Source organism: Trachypithecus francoisi, unplaced genomic scaffold (assembly GCF_009764315.1).
Source record: "Trachypithecus francoisi isolate TF-2019V2 unplaced genomic scaffold, Tfra_2.0 Lachesis_group9, whole genome shotgun sequence".
Classification (NCBI taxonomy): Eukaryota; Metazoa; Chordata; class Mammalia; order Primates; family Cercopithecidae; genus Trachypithecus; species Trachypithecus francoisi.
In genome coordinates this window covers 61,172,438-61,197,808 of record NW_022681474.1, presented here as the reverse complement: position 1 = coordinate 61,197,808, position 25,371 = coordinate 61,172,438, and the positions used below count along the sequence as shown (strand labels likewise).

At 38.7% G+C, this 25,371-nt stretch overlaps 1 protein-coding gene across 28 annotated transcripts in view; it reads right to left on the bottom strand.

The window, feature by feature from the left end:
- The window catches only part of PARD3 (par-3 family cell polarity regulator), a 725,699-nt gene that overhangs the window by 329,408 nt on the left and 370,920 nt on the right, over window positions 1–25,371 (bottom strand). For 21 of the 28 annotated variants that reach the window (XM_033209510.1, XM_033209525.1, XM_033209505.1 and 18 more), the window contains one exon: window positions 10,876–11,007. The exons of the other annotated variants lie outside the window; for them this stretch is intronic. In XM_033209510.1, coding sequence (XP_033065401.1) covers window positions 10,876–11,007 — 132 coding nt within the window. The remainder of the gene's footprint in view (window positions 1–10,875; window positions 11,008–25,371) is intronic. 28 annotated transcript variants of the gene reach the window in all.

Below are 25,371 nucleotides of genomic sequence, written 5' to 3'. Positions count from 1 at the left end.
ATAACATGTCAAAAGTATTACATGCCTACTATAAAGGACAGTAATAATATTGACATATGAAATGAAACCCAAAAGCCTACGCTAACCCTACCCCAATACCATACTTTAATTTCTTTATAATTTGTTCAGCTATTTAAAAAGATAATCTACAGTATCCTACTGACATTAGAGCACAGGAAAAAAAATTTAAAAATAAAGGAGAAACATGGTTCATATATCTACAGAAGTCACAAAAATACTATAGGGCAAATATACCCAGGCCTCAGTGGTGGAAAGAAAACATAAAACCATTGGGCAAAATGTTTGAACACTGAAGACAGGAATTTTTTAGGGCCATTTCAAGACCATGTTGAAGGCAACTGGAAAAATCCTGGATAGAAATAGATTAAAAAGTCTATATAGCTAGATCATAAAATTCCAAAATTAAAAATGACTTATAAAAGTGATTCGATTTCTACAAGCAGGCTTGTAGGACATAGGCAGTGAAAACAACACACTGTAGGCTGAAAATGTTAATGCAATTTCATAACCAGTATTTTTTAAAGAAAAGCAGTTGCACAGCTCATGGAACGTAGATGGAACATAGAAATAAAGAACAAAATTTCAAAAGCAAATGACATACAGATGGGTGGGAATAAAAAGAGTTATAGTACAAAGCATGTATTCCTTCCATTGTCATATTTAATCATACAGCTCACAACAAAAATCTTTAAGACTGCCTGCAATGAAAATATGCAAAGGCACCTGAAAGTCAAAGTTAAAAATGAAAATGTATCTTTATCTGTACTGCAAGCTCTAAATGTCCAGTTCCAGCAGCAGTATTCACAGGTAAGAAAACCATCAGCTCCTAACAGATTTCCACTGAAGGTTTATCCACACACCAACAAAGATTTTTCACTCCGTAAAATTTCTAACTTACTTCCCCGCTGCTTGCAGGTTTTTAGCTCCATAGGCCAAAGCAGCAATAAATAAAGACAGTTGTAAAATTTGTTTTAAAGGATAAATTGATGAGTACCCCATTCAACTGCATACCCCAGATGCAAAAGCAAATGAGTGATGCTGTGGCCTCCAAACTCCATTCATATCACAAAGGGACCCAGATGCTTAGCAAGTGGCCAAGCAGAAGCCCTCATAAGATACTTAGCATTCTTAATGGTATCCTTACATTTAATCTTATTAAAACTACACACGCTCACCAAAAACAAAAGGGAATATAGGAAATGGAAGCAGACATAGACATTAACACTGATGTCATTTTTGTGTCAGATTATGTTGTTCAAAAAAGAATCAGAGATGATTTTAAAAGATTAAATTTTATTCTAATTCTGGTAAGATGCCACCGAAGTAAAAATCAAATTGTGAAATGACAATGGGGGCATTAGAAATACACCAGGGATGAAAATAAACCACCCCAGCATACCATATGTTACTTCCAATATGGGAGGAGAGAAATAAAATTTAAGAAAATGAGATACCCAATACATGAGGGAGTTGTTGAGGTGTAACCAATAAACCTAATGTTACCTAAAAAGATAGGAAAGAAAACATCTTATGAGTGTCTTCATATACAAGAAACTGAGTCTGCACTGAAATGTGTGCTATGTCACTTCAGCTTTGCCTACAAAGTTAACATCTGCCAAATGGGTATGATCTTCCCTATTTTGTATACAATGAAAATGAAGTCCGCATGGTTTATCTATCTTTGATTCTTTCCATACAACCAGTCTTAGGGGTCAGAAAACAGGATACACTCATTGGAGGGGCAGGTTTCAAACCCTGAAACACGCTTCCCAGACTAACTACATCTTGTGTTGTTAAATATATGGAAAAGTAAAATGCCATCTGGTATTCCTAAAAGTAACCCTGCACATGACTGGAAGCTCCCCAGAAAATACATGCGTCCTTCTAAGAAGAACGTGCACCAGAGCTCCACACTCCGGTCCTGTGCTTCCACTGCAGTTTCTAGTCCAGAATTCTTGGATAATAAAAGCAGAAAATATGTAGGGATCATGGAAAATAATGTGTCCCATACATATAGGGTGTTTTCATCACTGTTTAAAAAAAAAAATGTTTTTAACACATGTGTTAGAGTGTGTTTTCATCACTGTTTAAAAAAAAAATGTTTTTAACACGTGTTAGAATACCAGGCATTCTATTATCAAAGCACAACAAAATAATCTGCTATTGGCATTAATATATCCAGGTAACAAGTCTCTTAAAAGGTTGTTTTGGTTTTATTTTGGGTGTTATTGTGAACATGACAGATTTCTCTTATAAAATAAAAGCTCTGGTATTTTATAACGAAAACTAAGTTTAATTTTAAAACAATCTTGATGTTTTTAGTTTCTACATTTGGTGTTGCTAGAGATAAACACAATTATTTTGCTTCTCTACAAATTTTATGAAGGTTTGCCAACTGGTAAATAATATTAAAAAATCTCCTTCCTTTTCACAGAACTTTCAGAATTTGGAGGCAACGGGCTTATTTTTAACCAAATAATATGAATAGTCATTTGGATCCTCATTGACTACAGGTTACAGAATTAACAACCTCCCAAAAAACACATTTTAATTACTATCTGGCAGCATCAGAATCTATCCTTAAGTCTCACCAATGATGGCAGATAACATGAAGCCCTATCTATTCCTGTATCAGAATTTCTATAGCTCTTCCACGGTTAAATGCTGTGACCCCTCAGTCATTTCCCTGACTGATCTGAAGCTATTGTAATCAGATTGCTGAATAAACCACCTCCTACTGTAATTAAGAAAACACAGGCATTGGGGGGAAGCCACAGTGGCTCAGGCCAGTTGTCCTGGCGCACAAGGAGGCAAGGCTACGCGTTCGAGGCCAACCTGGGCAACGTTTAAAAAGCCTCACATCTATCAAAAAAAAAAAAAAAGAAAGAAAGAAAATACAGGCATCGTGGCTCACATCTGTAATCCCAGTACTTTGGGAGGCCAAAGCAGGAGAATCACTTGAAGCCAGGAGTTTGAGAGCAGTTTAGGAAACATAGTGGGACCCCACCTGTACAAAAAAAATTTTTTTTAATTAGTCAGGCGTGATGGTGCACATCAGTAGTCCCAGCTACTCAGAAGGCTAAAGCAGGACGATTGCTTGAGCACAGAAGTTTGAGGCTTTAGTGAGCTATGACTGCACCACTGCACTCCAGTCTGGGCAACAGAGCAAGAACCCTGCCTCTTAAAGATTAAAACAGAAAAAAGATAAGAAAACATTACCATTTCATACTCCAGAAAACATCCTCTTTATGTCAGCTAGATAGTTCTAGATCTCAGGGAAATTAGAACTTTTATTTTTTTTCCCCACTTAGAAAAGGCTAGTAAGCATTTGGGCAAGGAAGGGGATTTTCCTCTATGTAGGCAAATCAGTGGGGAAAAAAACAACTCTGGTAAGTCGTGTGGACACAGGAACCACAGGTTGACCATCTCAGACACCCACCATTTTATAAGAACAAGCTAAAACCTAGGCAAAACTTACTTCCACAATTACATTGACTAGCCTGGAGAAAAACACATTTTTTAAAAACTGCCTCCATAAAACCTGGATATGCTGAAAAATGTTTTTTTCACTATTTTTAAATTTACTTTTGCCCTCAATCTTTAAGAATTTGGCTGTAAATTATAATGGAAACAAAAAATTAAACTCACAGAAACTTACCTTTTCAAATAATTTGTGAATATAACTTATATATGGTGTATTGTATTAGTCTGTTCTCATGCTGCTGATAAATACATACCCGAGACTGGGCAATTTACAAAAAGAAGAGGTTTAATGGAAATACAGTTCCAAGTGGCTAGGGAGGCCTCACAATCATGGCGGAAGATAGGGAGGAACAGGTCACATCTTCCATGGATAGCGGCAGGCAAAGAGCTCGTGCAGGGAAACTCCCATTTTTAAAACCATCACAGTTCATGAGACTTACTATCACGAGAACAGCATGGGAACGATCTGCCCCCATGATTCAATTACCTCCCACCAGGTCCCTCCCACAATATGTGGAAATTGTGGGAGTTGCAATTCAAGATGAGATTTGGGTGGGGACACAGCCAAAGCATACCATGTATCATGTGAATACTGTTTATAATGCATAAATATTCTCAAAAGTATAAAGAAAAAGCATCACAGCTCCAGAAAGTGACAAAGGTATACAAAATAAAAAGGAAAAAAGGTATCATTGCTCCCAAAACGCTGGCCTCTGAGACTTTGAGACTTGACACTGGATGGTGGGATTCCTTCGTGGCTGCCAAAGGTACAAAGGTGAGGTACACATTGGCATTGTGTCTTCATCAATAAACATTTAAGTTAGTTTTCCCTCCAGTTTGCCTCAGTTTGTATAATCTCCAACTAAATGATGTTTTTCTTGATGGAGAGAGCCCTAAAACATGAATTTTGCTCCAAAGGTCAGGGCAGTCATTCCCCTATAACAGAGCTTAAGCAGCGGTTGGAATGTGCCTTGTGCCTCCTTGCTGTTTCTGCTAGCTGGGCTCAGGCCTATTCATCCAGAGAAGGTTGTGAAAATGGCAGGCTCCCAATTAGCTTATGTTTTCCTTAAGGTCCCTCTACCTTCTGGTCCTAAATTCTTCCAATCACGTATCACAAAGTTCCTGCTGCCTCTTCTGTGGAATTTATTAGTTGCAATAAAGTGTGGGGATATAAGAACAAAGTCAGCTTATGACCTATTATCTGTCAATATCAAACTATAGTCTATGCTGAGTCAGGGAAACAGTTACCATTAAAACGGAATTTGAACTTCTTAAAATACTGTCAAACATCAAAACTAAAAGTGTTGTTTTTTGTTTGTTTGTTTGTTTCTTGAGTGTCAGAGTCAAAATTTCAGAAGCATAAAAATGTGTTCAAAGTAAGACAACTACAAACCATTTAGTTTTCAAATCTTTTGTTTTCTCTGAGATCTCCCCTCTTATGTCAAGATTGACATAAAAGGATGCTTAAGAGACACACAGTCCTCCACCTTGTGAGATGACTCTGATGTAGGATTCAGCTATGGGCTACTCTGAACAAGGTGATTAGTCAATGAAAACCCCGACTACTCTTTTTGGAAATCATATTATGCTTGCTGCTACAGACTTCTAATAAAATATATAACCTATCTTTTCTTACCTTATTCTTATAGAAAGAAGATTCAGTATCCCCATAAGTAGGATGAATACCATCCAAAGAATAAGACACTCTAGACTTCTAGAGGGGCCGGCTGGCTTAGCACTTTAAAGCACTTTTTTGCCTTTCCATTCCTTCTGCTTATTCCCACTGGCAAAGCTGATAAGGTCATAACGGCCTTCAGAAACAGATAATGAGAGATAAGTACTAAGTAGAAAACAGAGCAAAAACAAAACCACTGGAGGCACATAAAATCTAGAACTCTGCTGACCTCGCTCCAGACCACAATTTAAGGAAGATGGCCATCAGTTCTACCCTGGTGTTCCCAAATTGGAAAGGCAGAGGGTTTTTTTTTTTTCTTTTTTTAAGCATACAAACTATTTTTTCATCTACATGATGCAATCCTCTTTATTATGTTTAATAGCAAAAACTAAAGAGAAAAAGAAAGCCTCAGAAGAGACATCAGGTCATTAAAGTCAGATGACTTCTGGGAATGGTTAACAGAATAAATCCATAATTAAATGGGAATAGTTGGAATAGATTTTTAGTGTATAAAGCATAATCTAAGACTCCACTTCTACACAAACAATAGTGCTTACTTCTGAAAAAATTTGAGAGGGAGTTTTGTTTCTGTGGTTCTTGTTCTCTTCAATAGATTTTACTTTAATTATTCTGCTGGATGTGAAAACATCAATGGCTTCTACTCTTCTAGTATACAGTCTCACTCAAATCAAGCTGCAGGAATGGAACATCATTTTTTTTACACTTATACCAAATAAGATGTTTTTAGACTTAGGTACCCTCTCAGTCTACCTAGACAACTAACTCAAGTAACTTCAACAGAAGCAAATCAAAGCTCGGTCTTTGCTGTGTGTGGCTTCTCAACGCCATCTCTTTTGCTTAAAAAAGAAACTATTTTATAACAAAATTACAAAGAATAAACTACTTCCTTAAAAACAGGTCTACAATGACAATAGAAAAATAAAAGTTATATCTTCATAATATAATTAAGTTGTATCATATTTTAGAAACTCTGGGCTACCAATCGTTTTCTACCAATTTTGGAGTTAAAAAAACAAATAAAAAACAGGTCCTATTTAGCACATTCATATTCAGCCAACTTCTGGTTGTTACTCCCTACCCCTGCCCACACATCCCTTGTTTAACAGATGCGACTGTGTGCAGTGATGGGCAACCGTGTTTCAGGGAAGATAAACAAGTGGGCTCCCACCACAGTCCCAGCTCCAGGGGTCAAGCTCTATCCATGGAAATCTGTACTGGTGCTTTTACTCCCTTTGATTTTGACATGGGCAGAAGAGTAGGGCAATTCCAGCCAACAAACACAATCAGGGATCTGTCAGGAGGTTATTAGGAAAAATGTATTTGCTTTTACAAAGAGCCACAAAAAGAAGACAAAGGCCCCGCTCCCCTTCCTTTGTGCAAGGATGTGGCTCTGAAAGAAAAGGACAAGCTAGAGCACAAAGCTAAGGTGGCCTTCAGAAAGGCTCCCTGAAAAAATGTGAGTGAGGTTGCTAAGCTACAGACTTAACCCCCACATCTTCCCCAGCTCCAGACTTCCTTGCTACATACATGCCAAACATTTCCTCATTCTAGATTCCAGGTTATCTGCTATCCGTCCTATTATATTAATACGTTGAGTATTTCTAGGTACCAGGCCTGATTCTAAGCCTTTGACGGGTATTGTACCACTTGACACGGCAATCCCTGAGACAAGGTCTACAAGTACCCCTATTTGCTGGATGAGTAAACTGATGTATGGACAAGTAGAGTAATGTGCTCAATCTCATATATGGTAAACAGCTAGTAACCAGTCAATCTGACTCCTGGGCCCATGAGAAACTACCTAAATCTTAAAAACATTCACTTCAAAGTAATAATAAGATACCAGTATCAATTAGTTTAAAAATCTGTATCATGTTGAGAAAATTATGTTTCCTTCAAAGAACTGCCATGATTGTTTTATTATTTAAAATTATTTCCATCACACAATGTTTGTGTGCTAACACTTAATATATGATAAAATTAGGACATTTCCTGTGCCATTGGGTGGGCAAGGCAAGCTGTCCCTTTTTGCTATTTCATATTTGAATACCCTACATCCACAAAGTTATTTTAGGATCTTTATACCATAAAACATAGGCTAAGATTACATTTATGATTTTATTCTACAGCTATCATTAATCTAAATTGAAAAACAATTTATTCCAGTATTTAGTCAACAAAATTATTAATAATTTTAAAAATTACTAAAGCAACTAAACTTTCTTTGAGCGCTCATCTTGTTTTCCATCCACATAAACTTTTTTTTTTTTTTTTTTTTTTGAGACGGAGTCTCGCTCTGTCGCCCAGGCTGGAGTGCAGTGGCCGGATCTCAGCTCACTGCAAGCTCCGCCTCCCAGGTTTACGCCATTCTCCTGCCTCAGCCTCCCGAGTAGCTGGGACTACAGGCGCCCGCCACCTCGCCCGGCTGGTTTTTTGTATTTTTAGTAGAGACGGGGTTTCACCGTGTTAGCCAGGATGGTCTCGATCTCCTGACCTCGTGATCCGCCCGTCTCGGCCTCCCAAAGTGCTGGGATTACAGGCTTGAGCCACCGCGCCCGGCCTCCACATAAACTTTTTAAAGAAAATAAGTTGGCTGGGTGCAGTGGCTCAGACCTGTAATCCCAGCACTTTGGGAGGCCGAGGCAGGTGGATTGCCTGAGGTCAGGAGTTTCACCTGGCCAACATGGTGAAACCCTGCCTCTACTAAAAATACAAAAATGAGCTGGGTATGGTTTTTGTACAGGCCCGTGCCTATAATCCCAGCTACTCGGGAGGCTGAGGCAGGAGAATCACTTGAACCAGGGAGGTGGAAGTTGCGGTGAGCCAAGATCATGCCACTGCACTCCAGCCTGGGCAACAGAGTGAGTCTCCGTCTCAAAAAAGAAAAAAAACGAAAAAGAAAATAAGTGACCAACTAAACAAACATGTGGCTTTTTATTAAAAGCACTGAAAACCGCTCGATATCACTCATCACCAGGGAAATGTAAATCAAAAGCAAAGTAGGACATCACCTCATACTGTTAGGATGGCTGTTATCACAACACCAAAATATGGCCGGGTACAGTGACTTATGCCTGAATTCAGCACTTTGGGAGGCAGAGGCAGGTGTATCACTTGAGGTCAGCAGTTTGAGGCCACCCTGGCCAACATGGTGAAACCTCATCTGTACTGAAAATACAAAAAATTAACTGGGCATGGTGGTGTGTGCCTGTAATCCCAGTTACTTTGGAGACTGAGACAGGAGAACTGCTTGAACCCAGGAGGTAGAAGTTTCAGTGAGCCGAGGTTGCACCACTGCACTCCAGCCTGGGCAACAGAGCAAGACTCCGTCTCAAAAAAAAAAAAAAAAAAGGCCGGGCACCGTGGCTCATGCCTGTAATCCCAGCACTTTGAGAGGCCAAGGCGGGCAGATCACGAGGTCAACAGATTGAGACCAGTTTAAGCCACATGGTGAAACCCTGTCTCTACTAAAAATACAAAAAAATTTAGCCAGGCGTGGTGGCGGGCACCTGTAATCTCAGCTACCCAGGAGGCTGAGGCAGAAGAATCATTTGAATCCAGGAGGCAGAGGTTGTGGTGAACCAAGATCACATCACCGCACTCCAGTCTGGGCGACAGAGCAAGACTCCATCTCAAAAAAATAGAAAAAAGAAAGAAGAAAGAAAAAAAAAGTCAAAATATAGTGATAGCAAGGATGTGAAGAGAAGGAAACCCTGGTATACTGCTGGTGGTAATGTAAATTAGGACAGCCTCTATGAAACAGTATGAAGCTGCCTCAAAAACAGAACTACCATATGATCCAGCAATTCCACTTCTGCATATATATCCATAATAAATAAAATCACTATATCAAAGACATATTTGCAATTCCATGTACACAGAAACATAAATTCACAATAGCCAAGATATGGAAACAACCTAAGTGACCTACAACAAATGAATGGATTTAAAAAAATGTGATATACACTGTGTGTATGTGTGTCTGTGTGCACATAAATGTATAAAATGGAGTATTATTCAGCCTTTCATAACAAAGGACATTCTGACATTTGTGACAACATGGATGAACCTAAAGGGCATTATGCTAAGAGAAATAAGCCAAACACAGAAAGACAAAATCTGTATGATTTTACTTATAAGTGGAATCTTGGGGGAAAAAGAAAATGAACTCATGCTAATAGAGTAGAATGGCAGTTACCACAGGGAGTGGGGTATGAAAAAAGGACAAATATTGGCCATAGGGTAGAAACTTTCAATTGTAAGATGAATGAATTCTGGAGACCTAATATATAGCATGGTGAGTCTAATTAACATATTTTATACTTGAAATTTGCTAAGAAGCTAGGCACAGTGGCTCATGCCTATAACCATGACACTTTGGGAGGCCAAGGCAGTAGGACTGCTTGAGGCCAGGAGTTCAAGATCAGCCTGGGTAGCAAAGTGAGACCCCGTCTCCACAAAAAAAAAAAAAAAAAAAAAAAAAAAAAATTTTTTTTAATTAGTTGGGTATGGTGGTATATACCTATAGTCCTAGCTACCAGGGAGGATGAGGTAGGAGGAACACTTGAGCCTAGAAGTTCATGGCTATAGTGAGCTATGATTGTACCACTGCACTCCAGCCTGGGTGACAGAGCAAGACTCTATCTCAAAAAAATTAAATTTAATTTAATTTAAAAACATTTGCTAACAGAGTAGATCTCAAGTGTTTTCACCACATATACACACAAAATTATATCTATGTAATGTGATGGATAAATTACCTTGATTGGCAATCATTTTATTAATATATACATATATCAAAACCTCACATTGTACCCTTTAAATATATACTATTTTTACTTGTCAATTATACTTCAATAAAGCTGGGAGAAAGCAAAATTAAAATTATAAAACATTGGGATTCCCTTCCACCAAAAAAACCCATTGTGAGTCAGTAACAAACAACTAAGGCATTAAAAAAAAAACACTGAAAGAATTAACTCATCAGATACATTCTGAGTCTTCATATGAAAGGAAGACTTTTCTAACAGTGATGCAACGGGGTTTGTAAACAGTCATTCTTTCCAAGGCAGAAAACAATTATTTCTGAGTGGCAAACAATTCTGATTTCATGAATTGTAGGTGGCTGCACTGCACAGTGAAATAGATAACTCTAAAGACTGATAAACCTAAAATAGGTCCTTGAAATTTATGAAGGGATAAGTACCCAAACATGACAAAATACTGTAATCTAAATTCTAAAACACCACCATAGGATATATTTCTCTTGTACAGTGAAGTTAGATAAAACAGAAAGTTTTAATCTGCATCTTCAGATCCTTTGAATTATTGCCTATCAAAGAAGAGAAGAGTCTTGAAAGTCTGCTCACTCACAGCACGATTCACTGCCAAACATCTGCGCCTCTGCATTACAAACTCTAAAGCCCTGAACCTTCAGAAACTACTGCAAATATTCATAACTGCTCACAATAAATCTGTGATCAGAGACCAACCAGAAATATCCTGCATTTATGTTAAACTCTGACATAGAGACTGGTACTTAACTAAAGTTTGTTAAAATAATTTACTTTTAATCATCACCAGTGATCGAGATGGGAGAAACATCTTTGGGGTACTTTGGGGTATGGGACAGGATGTTACAGCAATGACGCACATATAAGGATTTGTCATGTTACCTGTTCTTGTTTCTCCAGCCACTTGCCCACCATTGGGTGACTGGCACTCAGAGACGAGCGAGCATTGTCTCTCTGAAATTGGTTAGACCAGTTACTAGTATCCCGTGGGAGGCTTCTGTAGTTTTCATCTTTCTATTCAAAAAGAAACAAAAAGGCGTCTTGTAAAAAACCAGACCTTGCAAATCAGTAATGCACCTGGTTTTTCAAAAGTAGCAGAAAAATGATTCTACATATTTAAAACATCTTTCCAATCCTATACAAAATAGCTGATTGAGAACATTCCACCCAGATTAGACCTCGGAATTATAACCATGTGCCGAGGACAGGCAAGTCTAATAATTACAGCAGGAAGGGTGGCACACACATGGCACACAACAGACAAAACACTACACTTTGCACTCCTACCCAAATCAATCACCTAAACCAAGTATGTGCACCGAAAAGTGAACTTCTATATGAGACTTTCACTCTTTCTCAACTGTAGCATTTTCTCTTCTTTCCAGTCTCATAACTAAATTATGACGTACCATCTTAATTCATCAGAAATGCTAAAAATAAGGAAGACTAATAAATTTGCCCTTTCTTCAAAGCCTTGTGGTTTTGTGATTTTTGGATAAGAGATTTAGATTATCCAGGCTGTTTCTATTACCTACTTCACAAGTTAGTAGTCAGCATTAATTCAAGTATCAGGGGAAAAAACTGGCCTTTCACAATTATTTGTTACATAACAGATACATAATTGTTCACTGTGACATGGATATGACAAGTGATGTCTTTACATAAATAAATATGTATCAACTAAGTTTTTAATACTCCCCAGAACAACCAAATGCTACTTGATATTTCTTTCAAATAAAAAATCATAGTAACTTCCTTTGGCTTATGAGCTGTAAAACTTCATTTCAATGTTCTAAAAAGAAATGAGAAAGCTAGGATAAACTAGGAAAGTCATACTTTTTAGTTCAATGACTAAATCTAAATCATCTCCTACAAGAACAAAGTACAATATTACCTTCAGTTGGATCCACTTAACTCAGTACACCAAGTTAGAAGAAGTACTAACATACTGTCCTTAGTAACACTGTTAAGAGTAATCTGGCTATAAGTATTACATGTGGGATTGATACTTACTCTTCATGTGCTAAACTATATGAACACTCAATACAAACACAGAAACAAAAAAGTGCAATAGAATAGGTTTGCAGTGTGTATAACTTAGTTATAGATCAGGATACTATTTGATCTTCCTTCATGAGTTCCATCAGGGAATAAAACTTAAAAATGAATTGATAGTCTTGGGTTTATGTCAATATTGGGACATATGTTCAAACAAAAAGAAACTGAGAAACATTTACCAACATAAACTTTGACATGAAACTTTATAAACTTTAAGAATTAACCTGCAAGAAATAAAATCTTTAAAAACTCAGTAGCGAGATGAAACTTTAGCAGCAAGTTTTTGTTTGTTTGTTTGTTTTTTAATAGAAATGGCAGGGAGAAGACATGGACAAAAAACTAACTAAGGAAGCAAACTAGAAACTAAAGTCCACCGTATCTCAAGATACTAAGAGTCTCTCTTTAAAACTTAAGCTTCAGAAAAAAGGAAAGGAAATACTGTTTCATATGATAGTCCATAGATATACTGATAAGCTTATTCTGATAAGAATTTTTTATAAGTCATAAGAAATTAAGATAAATAAAAAATTCTTAAAGGGTAAACTTACTAACGACAGAACATTATTTATTAGTGACAGAACCTTATGTGTCTACAAAGAGAAGGAGGATTTAAAGTACACTGAAATGCAAGTATAATTTTTATGTCAAAAATAAAAATTGAGGCTATCATTGACTAGGGACCAGGCTTTCATACTCATTTCCCACCAATTGAGGTGATTATTACACCAACTGCTTACTTAGAAAATGAATAATTAAACCAGAAGTATTTTTTAAAATCTACCCTCTCTTTTCAGTAGGAACTGTATTTCAGAGACATCAACAGTACCAGTTGATGAGGGGAAACTTGTCTTTTCAGAAGAACGCCAAATAACAGAAATAGAACTAATAACAGAATTAGAAACATGACCATCTTCAACTCCTAATGAAATAATTAATTCAGGCAAAGATAATCATACTAAAACCATTATTTTAAGAGTTGATAGGTAACTGGATTATTTGCATAGTGACAAAATATCACTTGAAAAGAAAACGAGTCTACTTTTGAAATGAAGAGATCAGGCTCCACACAATTCTCACCTTTTGGTGTCTGGAATCCAGTATGCTACTGGTACCTACCCCTCTGCTCCTTCCTGAATCTATGCCACTTTTCCTCTTCCCGTAAATGGTCTTGTTGGCTCTATGGACTACTGAATATTACCTCTCTGGACAAGCTCAAAAACTGCACAATTGCACCACATCCCACCCTGACAACTTTCAGGCATAAGTCACGAAAACGAAACTGTTTCCTGAATTCATGATATCAGCTTCCAACAAGAGGTACCAAAGATACCTCGAAACTGAGCTCCCTATTTTGACTCAGGCACCATTCCCTAAAATATTTAGAATTAGCTTTACTCTCTTTCCTCCCTCTTTGATCTCCACAGCTTCTAGGTCTTACTGATCCAACATTTTTGCTGATTTTGGTCCTCGGCCATAAACCTAGTTCAGGATCAGCTTGTCTCTGACCTGACATTTTAACAGTGGCCTTCTAACTGGACACAGGCTCTAGTCGCAGCCTCTCTAATAATGTTCCGCACCACTTTCTGGCAGAGGAGTTTCCTAAAACATATGTTGGGTCACATCAAACCTCCAGCAAACACTGTAGGTAGACCAGAGGGAATTTCAGACAAGGGTGCTTGCTGTGCCACACAAATTTCTTCACCTTCATTCTTGCTTTCTTTGAGACCTGCACTTCCAATATCATTTCTCCTATAGAGATACTGAACATTCTTCAAAGCCCAGTTCAAATGCTACTTTCTAAGAAGCAGTCCCTGATTCTCAATAGAACTAATCATGCCATGCTTTCTGTTACCACTCTGTTCTAATTTTACTTTAATTATGGTTCTAACTTATAATTTAGTTAACTTTAGAAACTGCTATTTCTACTCTTACAGGGAAGCCTGGGCAAATCATCATTCACCTTTAAACCCAAGCACTTAGCACAGTGGCTTACACCAACCTGGGTGACTTTTTCATGAATATTTTTTATGTTGCCTATTTCACATGGTTTCAGAATCCTGGAATTTTAAAAGAATATTTTGATAAGTTGTTTTAAAAATTGATTAGGGAATACTTCGAAGAGGTATTAAGATAAACTTTAGTAAAATGTATTTTCGGTGAAATGTAATGATTGTATTTTTAGATTTATACTAAAAGATATATACCACTGTTACATGCCTATTTCAATTTCATGTCACACCTACAGCATATGATGTCTCTGGCAAATGTGATTATTTCCAATTGCATAGAAAAAATAGTACACTGTTTCTCCATGTAAGTCAATCATGACATGCAGTACCTGCAGCACAGCAACATACAATAATCAGATTAAGAGACAGAATGGCTGAAGATGGCAAGGTCTGCGATTTTCCACTGCACTTGAAGAATTCTACAATTTTATATTTGTGGAATCAACTCTGAGTTCATGGATAATAAAACTAAAACTGGCGTTCACTCTCATAACAAAGCAATTTTCCTAATTCATGTAAAATCAATAAGGAATCCATATATTGACTTTATGTATAATGTATGAAAACTGCAGTTATTTACAGCAATCTTGAATTATTATCAATCAATTGAAGAATTTTAAAATACACTATTAATTCCTATCAATATATTTGTTATATTTCTGAGAGCATCATGCAGGCCCTACTAGCGTTTCAGTCATGTTTCTTCCTCCCAATCCTGAAGTCTGGCCACAAATCTAGTTCACCATCTACTGCATACAATGTGTATCAAGTGCATACAAGGACTGTAGGCCTGTAAAGCTGTGTGTCTGTATTTATGAGAAACATCGCAGCATACAATGTATTAACTATTTTCTACAACACAACTTATACTAGATACTCACCACTGTCCACTGAAATATACATCACGCACTCTATTTTCAATTTGAAAATATTTGCTTTAGTGTAAATAATTGTTAAAATATGGCAGTCGTAACTAGTCTATTCAAGACTATATACACTCACTTATGAATCAAATTATAACTATAAACCAAAAATTTTAAATCAAATATACACAATTCTAATGATTATAAAACTTACTAATGGCATAATTTATTTGTTAGAGTTATTACTTTATCTAAAAGATTATATAAGAAAAATGCCATAAGAAATTATTCTCCCTCCCTTTTTTAAATTATAACTTTAATCCTCCACTTATGAGTCTGCCCCAGATAGCTGCTCAGCTTTGTGCTAGGTGGGAAATTTTCCTTCTTGCCAGAAAAAAACAGATGTTCCTGCTGTGATCAGGGATTTTCCTTATCATCTAAATGTACTGCCACAGCATCAGGTGTCAAAAAGCCACTCCGGCTGGGAAATGCATATTAATTTGCTGCTCCCTGGTAGCGGTATCCTGGTTGTGGAGAAAATCTCTTTCAGGGTAGGGAAAGTAAGTGTCTTCTCCCACCTCAGCCCTCCCCAAGCTTATTACAATTCAGTAAAATCATGTAGAACCCACCCAATGCCTTGAGATAGACGCTCATTCCCGGCATACTAAGCTGCAACTCCAAAGCTTTATCTCCCAGAAACAGCTATTTAGCTGATGGTCAGATTTCTTGGCAAGAGTATATCCCTGTGTTGCAGAATTCAGAACTGGAGTTTCATGAACATTACAGAAGTAATAAACATTTCTATGTTGGCACAGGAAACCCAACTATGCTTCCACTTCACTTCAGTGCAAAAATTTCAATTTTTTAAAGAATTATGAGAAATCATACCATATTCTGAAATACAAAATACTCAATGCATATACATTTCATTCAGAACCTCTATGTATCATATGGTTTCAAATATGCCCGTGAGATGTTAAGATTTTACATTTCACATTTTTCAACACTGTAATTACGGTAAAAGAAAACTCAATGTTCTGCTTAGTTATTTCTCCAGGAAACGATACACAAAAAACGAAGGGAACTATTTTCAGGATATCTAATCTGAAATTAGCAGACTGAAGTAAAATTAATAATAATGACTTATAATTTTTTTTGAGACGGCGTCTTGCTCTGTTGCCGAGGCTGGAGTGCAGTGGCGCAATCTCCGCCTCCTGCGTTTATGCCATTCTCCTGCCTCAACCTCCCGAGTAGCTGGGACTACAGGCGCCCGCCACCACGTCCGGCTATTTTTTTGTATTTTTAGTAGAGACGGAGTTTCACCATGTTAGCCAGGATCGTCTTGATTTCCTGACCTCGTGATCCACCCACCTGGGCCTCCCAAAGTGCTGGGATTACAGGTGTGAGGCACCGCGCCTAGCCAGAATAATTTTAATTACATGAAGCTTGCTAAAATTATCAGCAATCATATTACTGATTTAATGTAACAGATTCCTTACTGCCTTTGTGGCAGGAGTTTATCTTTTGTACCTCCTTATGGCTACACCAGAGCATGACCTTGGAAGCAATGCCACAGCTAAAGTGAGAAGATAACAACCAGAAGGTGATCTATAAATACGATCTGTACTTTCTGACCTTCATTCATTCATCTTCTAAAAAATAAATAAAAACAGAAAAAAGAAGAGAGACAGATAAGGGTGAAATAAAATGACTCACACATACAAAAAGCAGGTTTAATCACCAACTTGTACATGAAGGCAGAAAATTTGGCAGTTGCTATTAGTTTAAATAAACTAAATGCCTATTAAGACTCTTCTTTAAATAAGGAAATCTAGGCTTTTATTCCAAATACAGTATTCGTCATCATTTACCCTAGGTGCATGTTTATTCCTAAGTATAATGAACTAACTAAAAAGCAATATTTGAAATCCATGCGAAGCAACTTCCTACACGTAATGCCTAATGTTGTAGAACTGAGGCCAAGCAATCTGTTCCTATATTATCTGTAATTCCTAAGCCAGTATCCAGCACATAAATCAGCACTGGTACATGTGTACATCTTACTTTTCCTTTTTGCTAACATGTTTCCCCCACATTCTTAATAACTATTAATGAGAGGTGTGGAAAAGACAAAGGAAAGAGTATGTGTTTATAAAGCTGTTATAACAGAACTATGGCAAGACAAAGAGGAAATTCAAACATCCATACATTTGTTGTCAAAACAAACACACTGGGATTATTAGTGATAACAAATAGTTTGCTAAACTATGGTGGAGCCTGCAACCAGAAACACTGGTCAGAATCCAGAGATTTTGAATGCCAAAAGACATACTGTAGCACCAATGTAGCTCAAATTTCTTAAGTAACATTTCATTTTTAAATGTCAGCTTTCTTTTTATTCTTTTTTTTTTGAGATGAAGTTTTACTCTTTTTTTTTTGTTTGTTTTGTTTTGTTTTGTTTTGTTTTTTATTATACTTTAAGTTCTAGGGCACATGTGCATAACGTGCAGGTTTGTTACATATGTATACTTATGCCATGTTGGTGTGCTGCACCCATCAACTCGTCAGCACCCATCAATTCATCATTTATATCATGTATACCTCCCCAATGCAATCCCTCCCTCCTCCCCCCTCCCCATGATAGGCCCCAGTGTGTGATGTTCCCCTTCCCGAGTCCGAGTGATCTCATTGTTCAGTTCCCACCTATGAGTGAGAACATGCGGTGTTTGGTTTTCTCTTCTTGTGATAGTTTGCTAAGAATGATGGTTTCCAGCTGCATCCATGTCCCTACAAAGGACGCAAACTCATCCTTTTTGATGGCTGCATAGTATTCCATGGTGTATATGTGCCACATTTTCTTAATCCAGTCTGTCACTGATGGACATTTGGGTTGATTCCAAGTCTTTGCTATTGTGAATAGTGCCGCAATAAACATACGTGTGCATGTGTCTTTGTAGTAGAATAATTTATAATCCTTTGGGTATATACCCAGTAGTGGGATGGCTGGATCATATGGTACTTCTAGTTCTAGATCCTTGAGGAATTGCCATACTGTTTTCCATAATGGTTGAACTAGTTTACAATCCCACCAACAGTGTAAAAGTGTTCCTATTTCTCCACATCCTCTCCAACACCTGTTGTTTCCTGACTTCTTAATGATTGCCATTCTAACTGGTGTGAGATGGTATCTCATTGTGGTTTTGATTTGCATTTCTCTGATGGCGTGTGATGATGAGCATTTTTTCATGTGTCTGTTGGCTGTATGAATGTCTTCTTTTGAGAAATGTCTGTTCATATCCTTTCCCCACTTTTCGATGGGGTTGTTTTTTTCTTGTATATTTGTTTGAGTTCTTTGTAGATTCTGGATATTAGCCCTTTGTCAGATGAGTAGGTTGCAAAAATTTTCTCCCATTCTGTAGGTTGCCTGTTCACTCTGATGGTAGTTTCTTTTGCTGTGCAAAAGCTCTTTAGTTTAATTAGATCCCATTTGTCAATTTTGGCTTTTGCTGCCGTTGCTTTTGGTGTTTTAGACATGAAGTCCTTGCCCATGCCTATGTCCTGAATGGTACTACCTAGATTTTCTTCTAGGGTTTTTATGGTATTAGGTCTAACATTTAAGTCTCTGATCCATCTTGAATTAATCTTCATATAAGGGGTAAGGAAAGGATCCAGTTTCAGCTTTCTACTTATGGCTAGCCAATTTTCCCAGCACTATTTATTGAATAGGGAATCCTTTCCCCATTTCTTGTTTCTCTCAGGTTTGTCAAAGATCAGATGGCTGTAGATGTGTGGTATTATTTCTGAGGACTCTGTTCTGTTCCATTGGTCTATATCTCTGTTTTGCTACCAGTACCATGCTGTTTTGGTTACTGTAGCCTTGTAGAATAGTTTGAAGTCAGGTAGCGTGATGCCTCCAGCTTTGTCCTTTTGACTTAGGATTGTCTTGGCAATTCGGGCTCTTTTTTGGTTCCATATGAACTTTAAAGCAGTTTTTTCCAATTCTGTGAAGAAACTCATTGGTAGCTTGATGGGAATGGCATTGAATCTATAAATCACCTTAGGCAGTATGGCCATTTTCACGATATTGATTCTTCCTATCCATGAGCATGGTATGTTATTCCATTTGTTTGTGTCCTCTTTGATTTCACTGAGCAGTGGTTTGTAGTTCTCCTTGAAGAGGTCCTTGACATCCCTTGTAAGCTGGATTCCTAGGTATTTTATTCTCTTTGAAGCAATTGTGAATGGAAGTTCATTCCTGATTTGGCTCTCTGCTTGTCTGTTACTGGTGTATAAGAATGCTTGTGATTTTTGCACATTAATTTTGTATCCTGAGACTTTGCTGAAGTTGCTTATCAGCTTAAGGAGATTTTGGGCTGAGACGATGGGGTTTTCTAAATATACAATCATGTCATCTGCAAACAGGGACAATTTGACTTCTTCTTTTCCTAACTGGATACCCTTGATTTCTTTCTCTTCCTGAATGCCCTAGCCAGAACTTCCAACACTATGTTGAATAGGAGTGGTGAGAGAGGGCATCCCTGTCTTGTGCCAGTTTTCAAAGGGAATTTTTCCAGTTTTTGCCCATTCAGTATGATATTAGCTGTGGGTTTGTCATAAATAGCTCTTATTATTTTGAGGTACGTTCCATCAATACCGAATTTATTGAGCGCTTTTAGCATAAAGCGCTGTTGAATTTTGTCAAAAGCCTTTTCTGCATCTATTGAGATAATTATGTGGTTCTTGTCTTTGGTTCTGTTTATATGCTGGATTACGTTTATTGATTTGCGAATGTTGAATCAGCCTTGCATCCCAGGGAAGAAGCCCACTTGATCATGGTGGATAAGCTTTTTGATGTGCTGCTGAATCCGGTTTGCCAGTATTTTATTGAGAATTTTTGCATCGATGTTCATCAGGGATATTGGTCTAAAATTCTCTTTTTTTGTTGTGTCTCTGCCAGGCTTTGGTATCAGGATGATGTTGGCCTCATAAAATGAGTTAGGGAGGATTCCCTCTTTTTCTATTCATTGGAATAGTTTCAGAAGGAATGGTACCAGCTCCTCCTTGTACCTCTGGTAGAATTCAGCTGTGAATCCATCTGGTCCTGGACTTTTTTTGGTGGGTAGGCTATTAATTGTTGCCTCAATTTCAGAGCCTGCTATTGGTCTATTCAGGGATTCAACTTCTTCCTGGTTTAGTCCTGGGAGAGTGTAAGTGTCCAGGAAATTATCCATTTCTTCTAGATTTTCTAGTTGACTTGCGTAGAGGCGTTTATAGTATTCTCTGATGGTAGTTTGTATTTCTGTGGGGTCGGTGGTGATATCCCCTTTATCATTTTTTATTGCGTCTATTTGATTCCTCTCTCTTTTCTTCTTTATTAGTCTTGCCAGCGGTCTGTCAATTTTGTTGATCTTTTCAAAAAACCAACTCCTCGATTCATTGATTTTTTGGAGGGTTTTCTGTGTCTCTATCTCCTTCAGTTCTGCTCTGATCTTAGTTATTTCTTGCCTTCTGCTAGCTTTTGAATGTGTTTGCTCTTGCCTCTCTAGTTCTTTTAATTGTGATGTTAGAGTGTCAATTTTAGATCTTTCCTGCTTTCTCTTGTGGGCATTTAGTGCTATAAATTTCCCTCTACACACTGCTTTAAATGTGTCCCAGAGATTCTGGTATGTTGTATCTTTGTTCTCATTGGTTTCAAAGAACATCTTTATTTCTGCTTTCATTTCGTGATGTACCCAGTAGTCATTCAGGAGCAGGTTTTCAGTTTCCATGTAGTTGAGCGGTTTTGATTGAGTTTCTTAGTCCTGAGTTCTAGTTTGATTGCACTGTGGTCTGAGAGACAGTTTGTTATAATTTCTGTTCTTTGACATTTGCTGAGGAGTGCTTTACTTCCAATTATGTGGTCAATTTTGGAATAAGTGCGATGTGGTGCTGAGAAGAATGTATATTCTGTTGATTTGGGGTGAAGAGTTCTATAGATGTCTATTAGGTCCGCTTGGTGCAGAGATGAGTTCAATTCCTGGATATCCTTGTTAACTTTCTGTCTCGTTGATCTGTCTAATGTTGACAGTGGAGTGTTGAAGTCTCCCATTATTATTGTATGGGAGTCTAAGTCTCTTTGTAAGTCTCTAAGGACTTGCTTTATGAATCTGGGTGCTCCTGTATTGGGTGCATAGATATTTAGGAGAGTTAGCTCTTCCTGTTGAATTGATCCCTTTACCATTATGTAATGGCCTTCTTTGTCTCTTTTGATCTTTGATGGTTTAAAGTCTGTTTTATCAGAGACTAGGATTGCAACCCCTGCTTTTTTTTTTGTTCTCCATTTGCTTGGTAGATCTTCCTCCATCCCTTTATTTTGAGCCTATGTATGTCTCTGCATGTGAGATGGGTCTCCTGAATACAGCAGACTGATGGGTCTTGACTCTTTATCCAGTTTGCCAGTCTGTGTCTTTTAATTGGAGCATTTAGTCCATTTACATTTAAGGTTAATATTGTTATGTGTGAACTTGATCCTGTCATTATGATATTAACTGGTTATTTTGCTCGTTAGTTGATGCAGTTTCTTCCTAGCCTCGATGGTCTTTACATTTTGGCATGTTTTTGCAATGGCTGGTACCGTTGTTCCTTTCCGTGTTTAGTGCTTCCTTCAGGGTCTCTTGTAAGGCAGGCCTGGTGGTGACAAAATCTCTAAGCATTTGCTTATCTGTAAAGGATTTTATTTCTCCTTCACTTATGAAACTTAGTTTGGCTGGATATGAAATTCTGGGTTGAAAATTCTTTTCTTTAAGAACGTTGAATATTGGCCCCCACTCTCTTCTGGCTTGTAGAGTTTCTGCCGAGAGATCTGCTGTTAGTCTGATGGGCTTCCCTTTGTGGTAACCCGACCTTTCTCTCTGGCTGCCCTTAAGATTTTTTCCTTCATTTCAACTTTGGTGAATCTGGCAATTATGTGTCTTGGAGTTGCTCTTCTGGAGGAGTATCTTTGTGGCGTTCTCTGTATTTCCGAATTTGAATGTTGGCCTGCCCTACTAGGTTGGGGAAGTTCTCCTGGATGATATCCTGAAGAGTGTTTTCCAACTTGGTTCCATTTTCCCCCTCACTTTCAGGCACCCCAATCAGACGTAGATTTGGTCTTTTTACATAATCCCATACTTCTTGCAGGCTTTGTTCATTTCTTTTTCTTCTTTTTTCTTTTGGTTTCTCTTCTCGCTTCATTTCATTCATTTGATCCTCAATCGCTGATACTCTTTCTTCCAGTTGATGGAGTCGGTTACTGAAGCTTGTGCATTTGTCACGTATTTTTCGTGTCATGGTTTTCATCTCTGTCATTTCGTTTATGATCTTCTCTGCATTAATTAGTCTAGCTGTCAATTCTTCCACTCTTTTTTCAAGATTTTTAGTTTCTTTGCGCTGGGTACGTAACTCCTCCTTTAGCTCTGAGAAGTTTGATGGACTGAAGCCTTCTTCTCTCATCTCGTTAAAGTCATTCTCTGACCAGCTTTGATCCGTTGCTGGCGATGGGCTGCGCTCCTTTGCAGGGGGAGATGCGCTCTTATTTTTTGAATTTCCAGCTTTTCTGCCCTGCTTCTTCCCCATCTTTGTGGTTTTATCTGTCTCTGGACTTTGATGATGGTGACGTACTGATGGGGTTTTGGTATAGGTGTCCTTCCTGTTTGATAGTTTTCCTTCTGACAGTCAGAAGGACTGTCTGTTGGTCTGTTGGAGATTGCTTGAGGTCCACTCCAGACCCTGTGTGCCTGGGTATCAGCAGCAGAGGTTGCCGACGATAGAATATTGCTGAACAGCGAGTGTACCTGTCTGATTCTTCCTTTGGAAGCTTCCTCTCAGGGGTGTACTCCACCCTGTGAGGTGTGGGGTGTCAGACTGCCCCTAGTGGGGGATGTCTCCCAGCTAGGCTACTCAGGGGTCAGGGACCTACCTGAGCAGGCAGTCTGTCCGTTCTCAGATCTCAACCTCCGTGTTGGGAGATCCACGGCTCTCCCCAAAGCTGTCAGACAGAGTTGTTCGCGTCTGCACCGGCCCCCGCTGTTTCCCCTATTGGTCTTCAGCTGTGCGCTGTCCCCAGAGGTGGAGCCTACCGAGACAGGCAGGCTTCCTTGAGCTGCTGTGAGCTCCACCCAGGTCGAGCTTCCCAGCGGCTTTGTTTACCTACTTAAGCCTCAGCAATGGCGGGCGCCCCTCCCCCAGCCTCGCTGCTGCCTTGCGGATAGATCTCCGCAGACTGCTGTGTTAACAGTGAGGGAGGCTCAGTGGGCGTCGGACCCTCCCGGCCAGGTGTGGGATATATTCTCCTGGTGTGCCTGTTTGCTTAAAGCGCAGTATTGGGGTGGGAGTTACCCGATTTTCCAGGTGTTGTGTGTCTCAGTTCCCCTGGCTAGGGAAACGGATTCCCTTCCCCCTTGCACTTCCAGGTGAGGCGATGCCTCGCCCTGCTTCAGCTCTCGCTGGTCAGGCTGCAGCAGCTGACCAGCACCGATTGTCCGGCACTCCCTAGTGAGATGACCCCAGTACCTCAGTTGAAAATGCAGAAATCACCGGTCTTCTGTGTCGCTCGCGCTGGGAGTTGGAGACTGGAGCTGTTCCTATTCGGCCATCTTGCTCCGCCCCCTCTCATGTGTCGAGACGAAGTTTTACTCTTGTGGCCCAGACTGGAGTGCAGTGGCTCAATCTCGGTTCACCACGATCTCCGTCTCCAGGGTTCAAGTGATTCTCCTGCCTCAGCCTCCCAAGTACATGGGATTACAGGCACCCGCCATCACGCCTGGCTAACTTTTTGTATTTTTAGTAGAGACAGGCTTTCACCCTGTTCAGCAGACTGGTCTCAAACTTCTGACCTCAGGTGATCCGCTCGCCTCGGCCTCCCAAAGTGCTGGGATTACAGGCGTGAGCCACCACGCCCAGCCAATTTTCAACTGAGTTAAAGTTTTGAACAGGAATAAGTAAAACAATTTGAAAATAATTTATGCAAGCAAATTAACTATCCAACAAATTAATAATATACAAAATAAAATATCCTAACACACACATCAAATTTTTACTAATATTTTTCCTTTGAAATGTTAAAGGTATTATCCATAGTTCTTAAAACTCCTTCTGACCTGAAAAATGAACTATATCATTCTCCACATTTGATAATGTCTTTTCCAGTCATTCTGATACATACTCAGTATCTTCTAGATAATAAAATTCACTTAATTTGGTGAGAAACTCAAGAATGCTGAATATGCCAAAAAATTTTCGTGGTGGAATTCTAATATAGAAGAATTTCTATATTAGAAAGAATCTGAAAATTACAATTAAGTTTCCAAATACAATTCCTGTCACGGCAGCAAACCCTTCAAGTTGATACACTGGCAAAATCAGAAGCATGACATTTTAGTTTTAAGCCATAACCTATAACTGGCCAGTATCTTGTTAACGGTCTTTATAAATCAAACAAGAAAAATAATCGCAGGAGTATGGATCTGTATCAGACTATCAACATAAAGGGATCCAATATGAAAAAGGATTGGTCAAAAATCTCTCCTGGAGACGCAGGTCTGATCAAACTAAAAGGGGCACAGATTTCTCTGAAGCCACCAGATCTGTCCAGAGAGCCAACCAGGGAATCCAAGGAGAAGAGAAAGATTAGCAAAACTCAAGCACATCCAGGGTGCTTGTTTGAACCAATTTTCTCAGCTGTTCCTAATCCACTTTGACAGAGAAGGAAGCCATGAAAAATTTTGGATACAGCATTTTAAAGCTGGAAGAAACAAGCTAGAGACAACAGCCAGGTTAACCTCTTACTGATTGAAAGAAGAAACAGGGATCTGCAGAAGTGGTAACAAATAAATTGTGGAGATGAGGATGGCAACCCATTCCCATGGTTACACCTACCCACCTCAATGCCCAAATTCTACTCACTCAATTTCCTTTTTCTTTTTTTGAGACAGGGTCTCACTCTGTCATCCAGGCTGGAGAGCAATGGCACAATCTTGGCTAACTGCAACTTCCACCTCCCGGGCTCAAGTGATCCTCCCACCTCAGACTCCCAAGTACCTAAGACTACAGATGCAAGCCAACACACTCAGCTAATTTTTTAACTTTCTGGAGAGACAAGGTCTCACTATATTGCCGAGGTCGGTCTTAAACTCTTGGGTTCAAATGATCCTCCTGCCTAAGTCTCCCAAAGTATAGAATTACAGGTGTGCACCACCAGCCTAGCCTCCACTCAATCATGGCATGAGTAATAAAATTTCCAACTTCTCATTCTTAATCTAACATGGAACCATAGTTTAGGCATGTAATGACAATAATTTCTGATATGTAGTCACTGCTACACAAGGATCCCATCACATGGGAAGGTATTTCTTGAATTCAAAACGATGATATAATCTTTGATCACAAATTATATTTTCATAGAGATGGTTGGTTCACTAAGAAATACTATA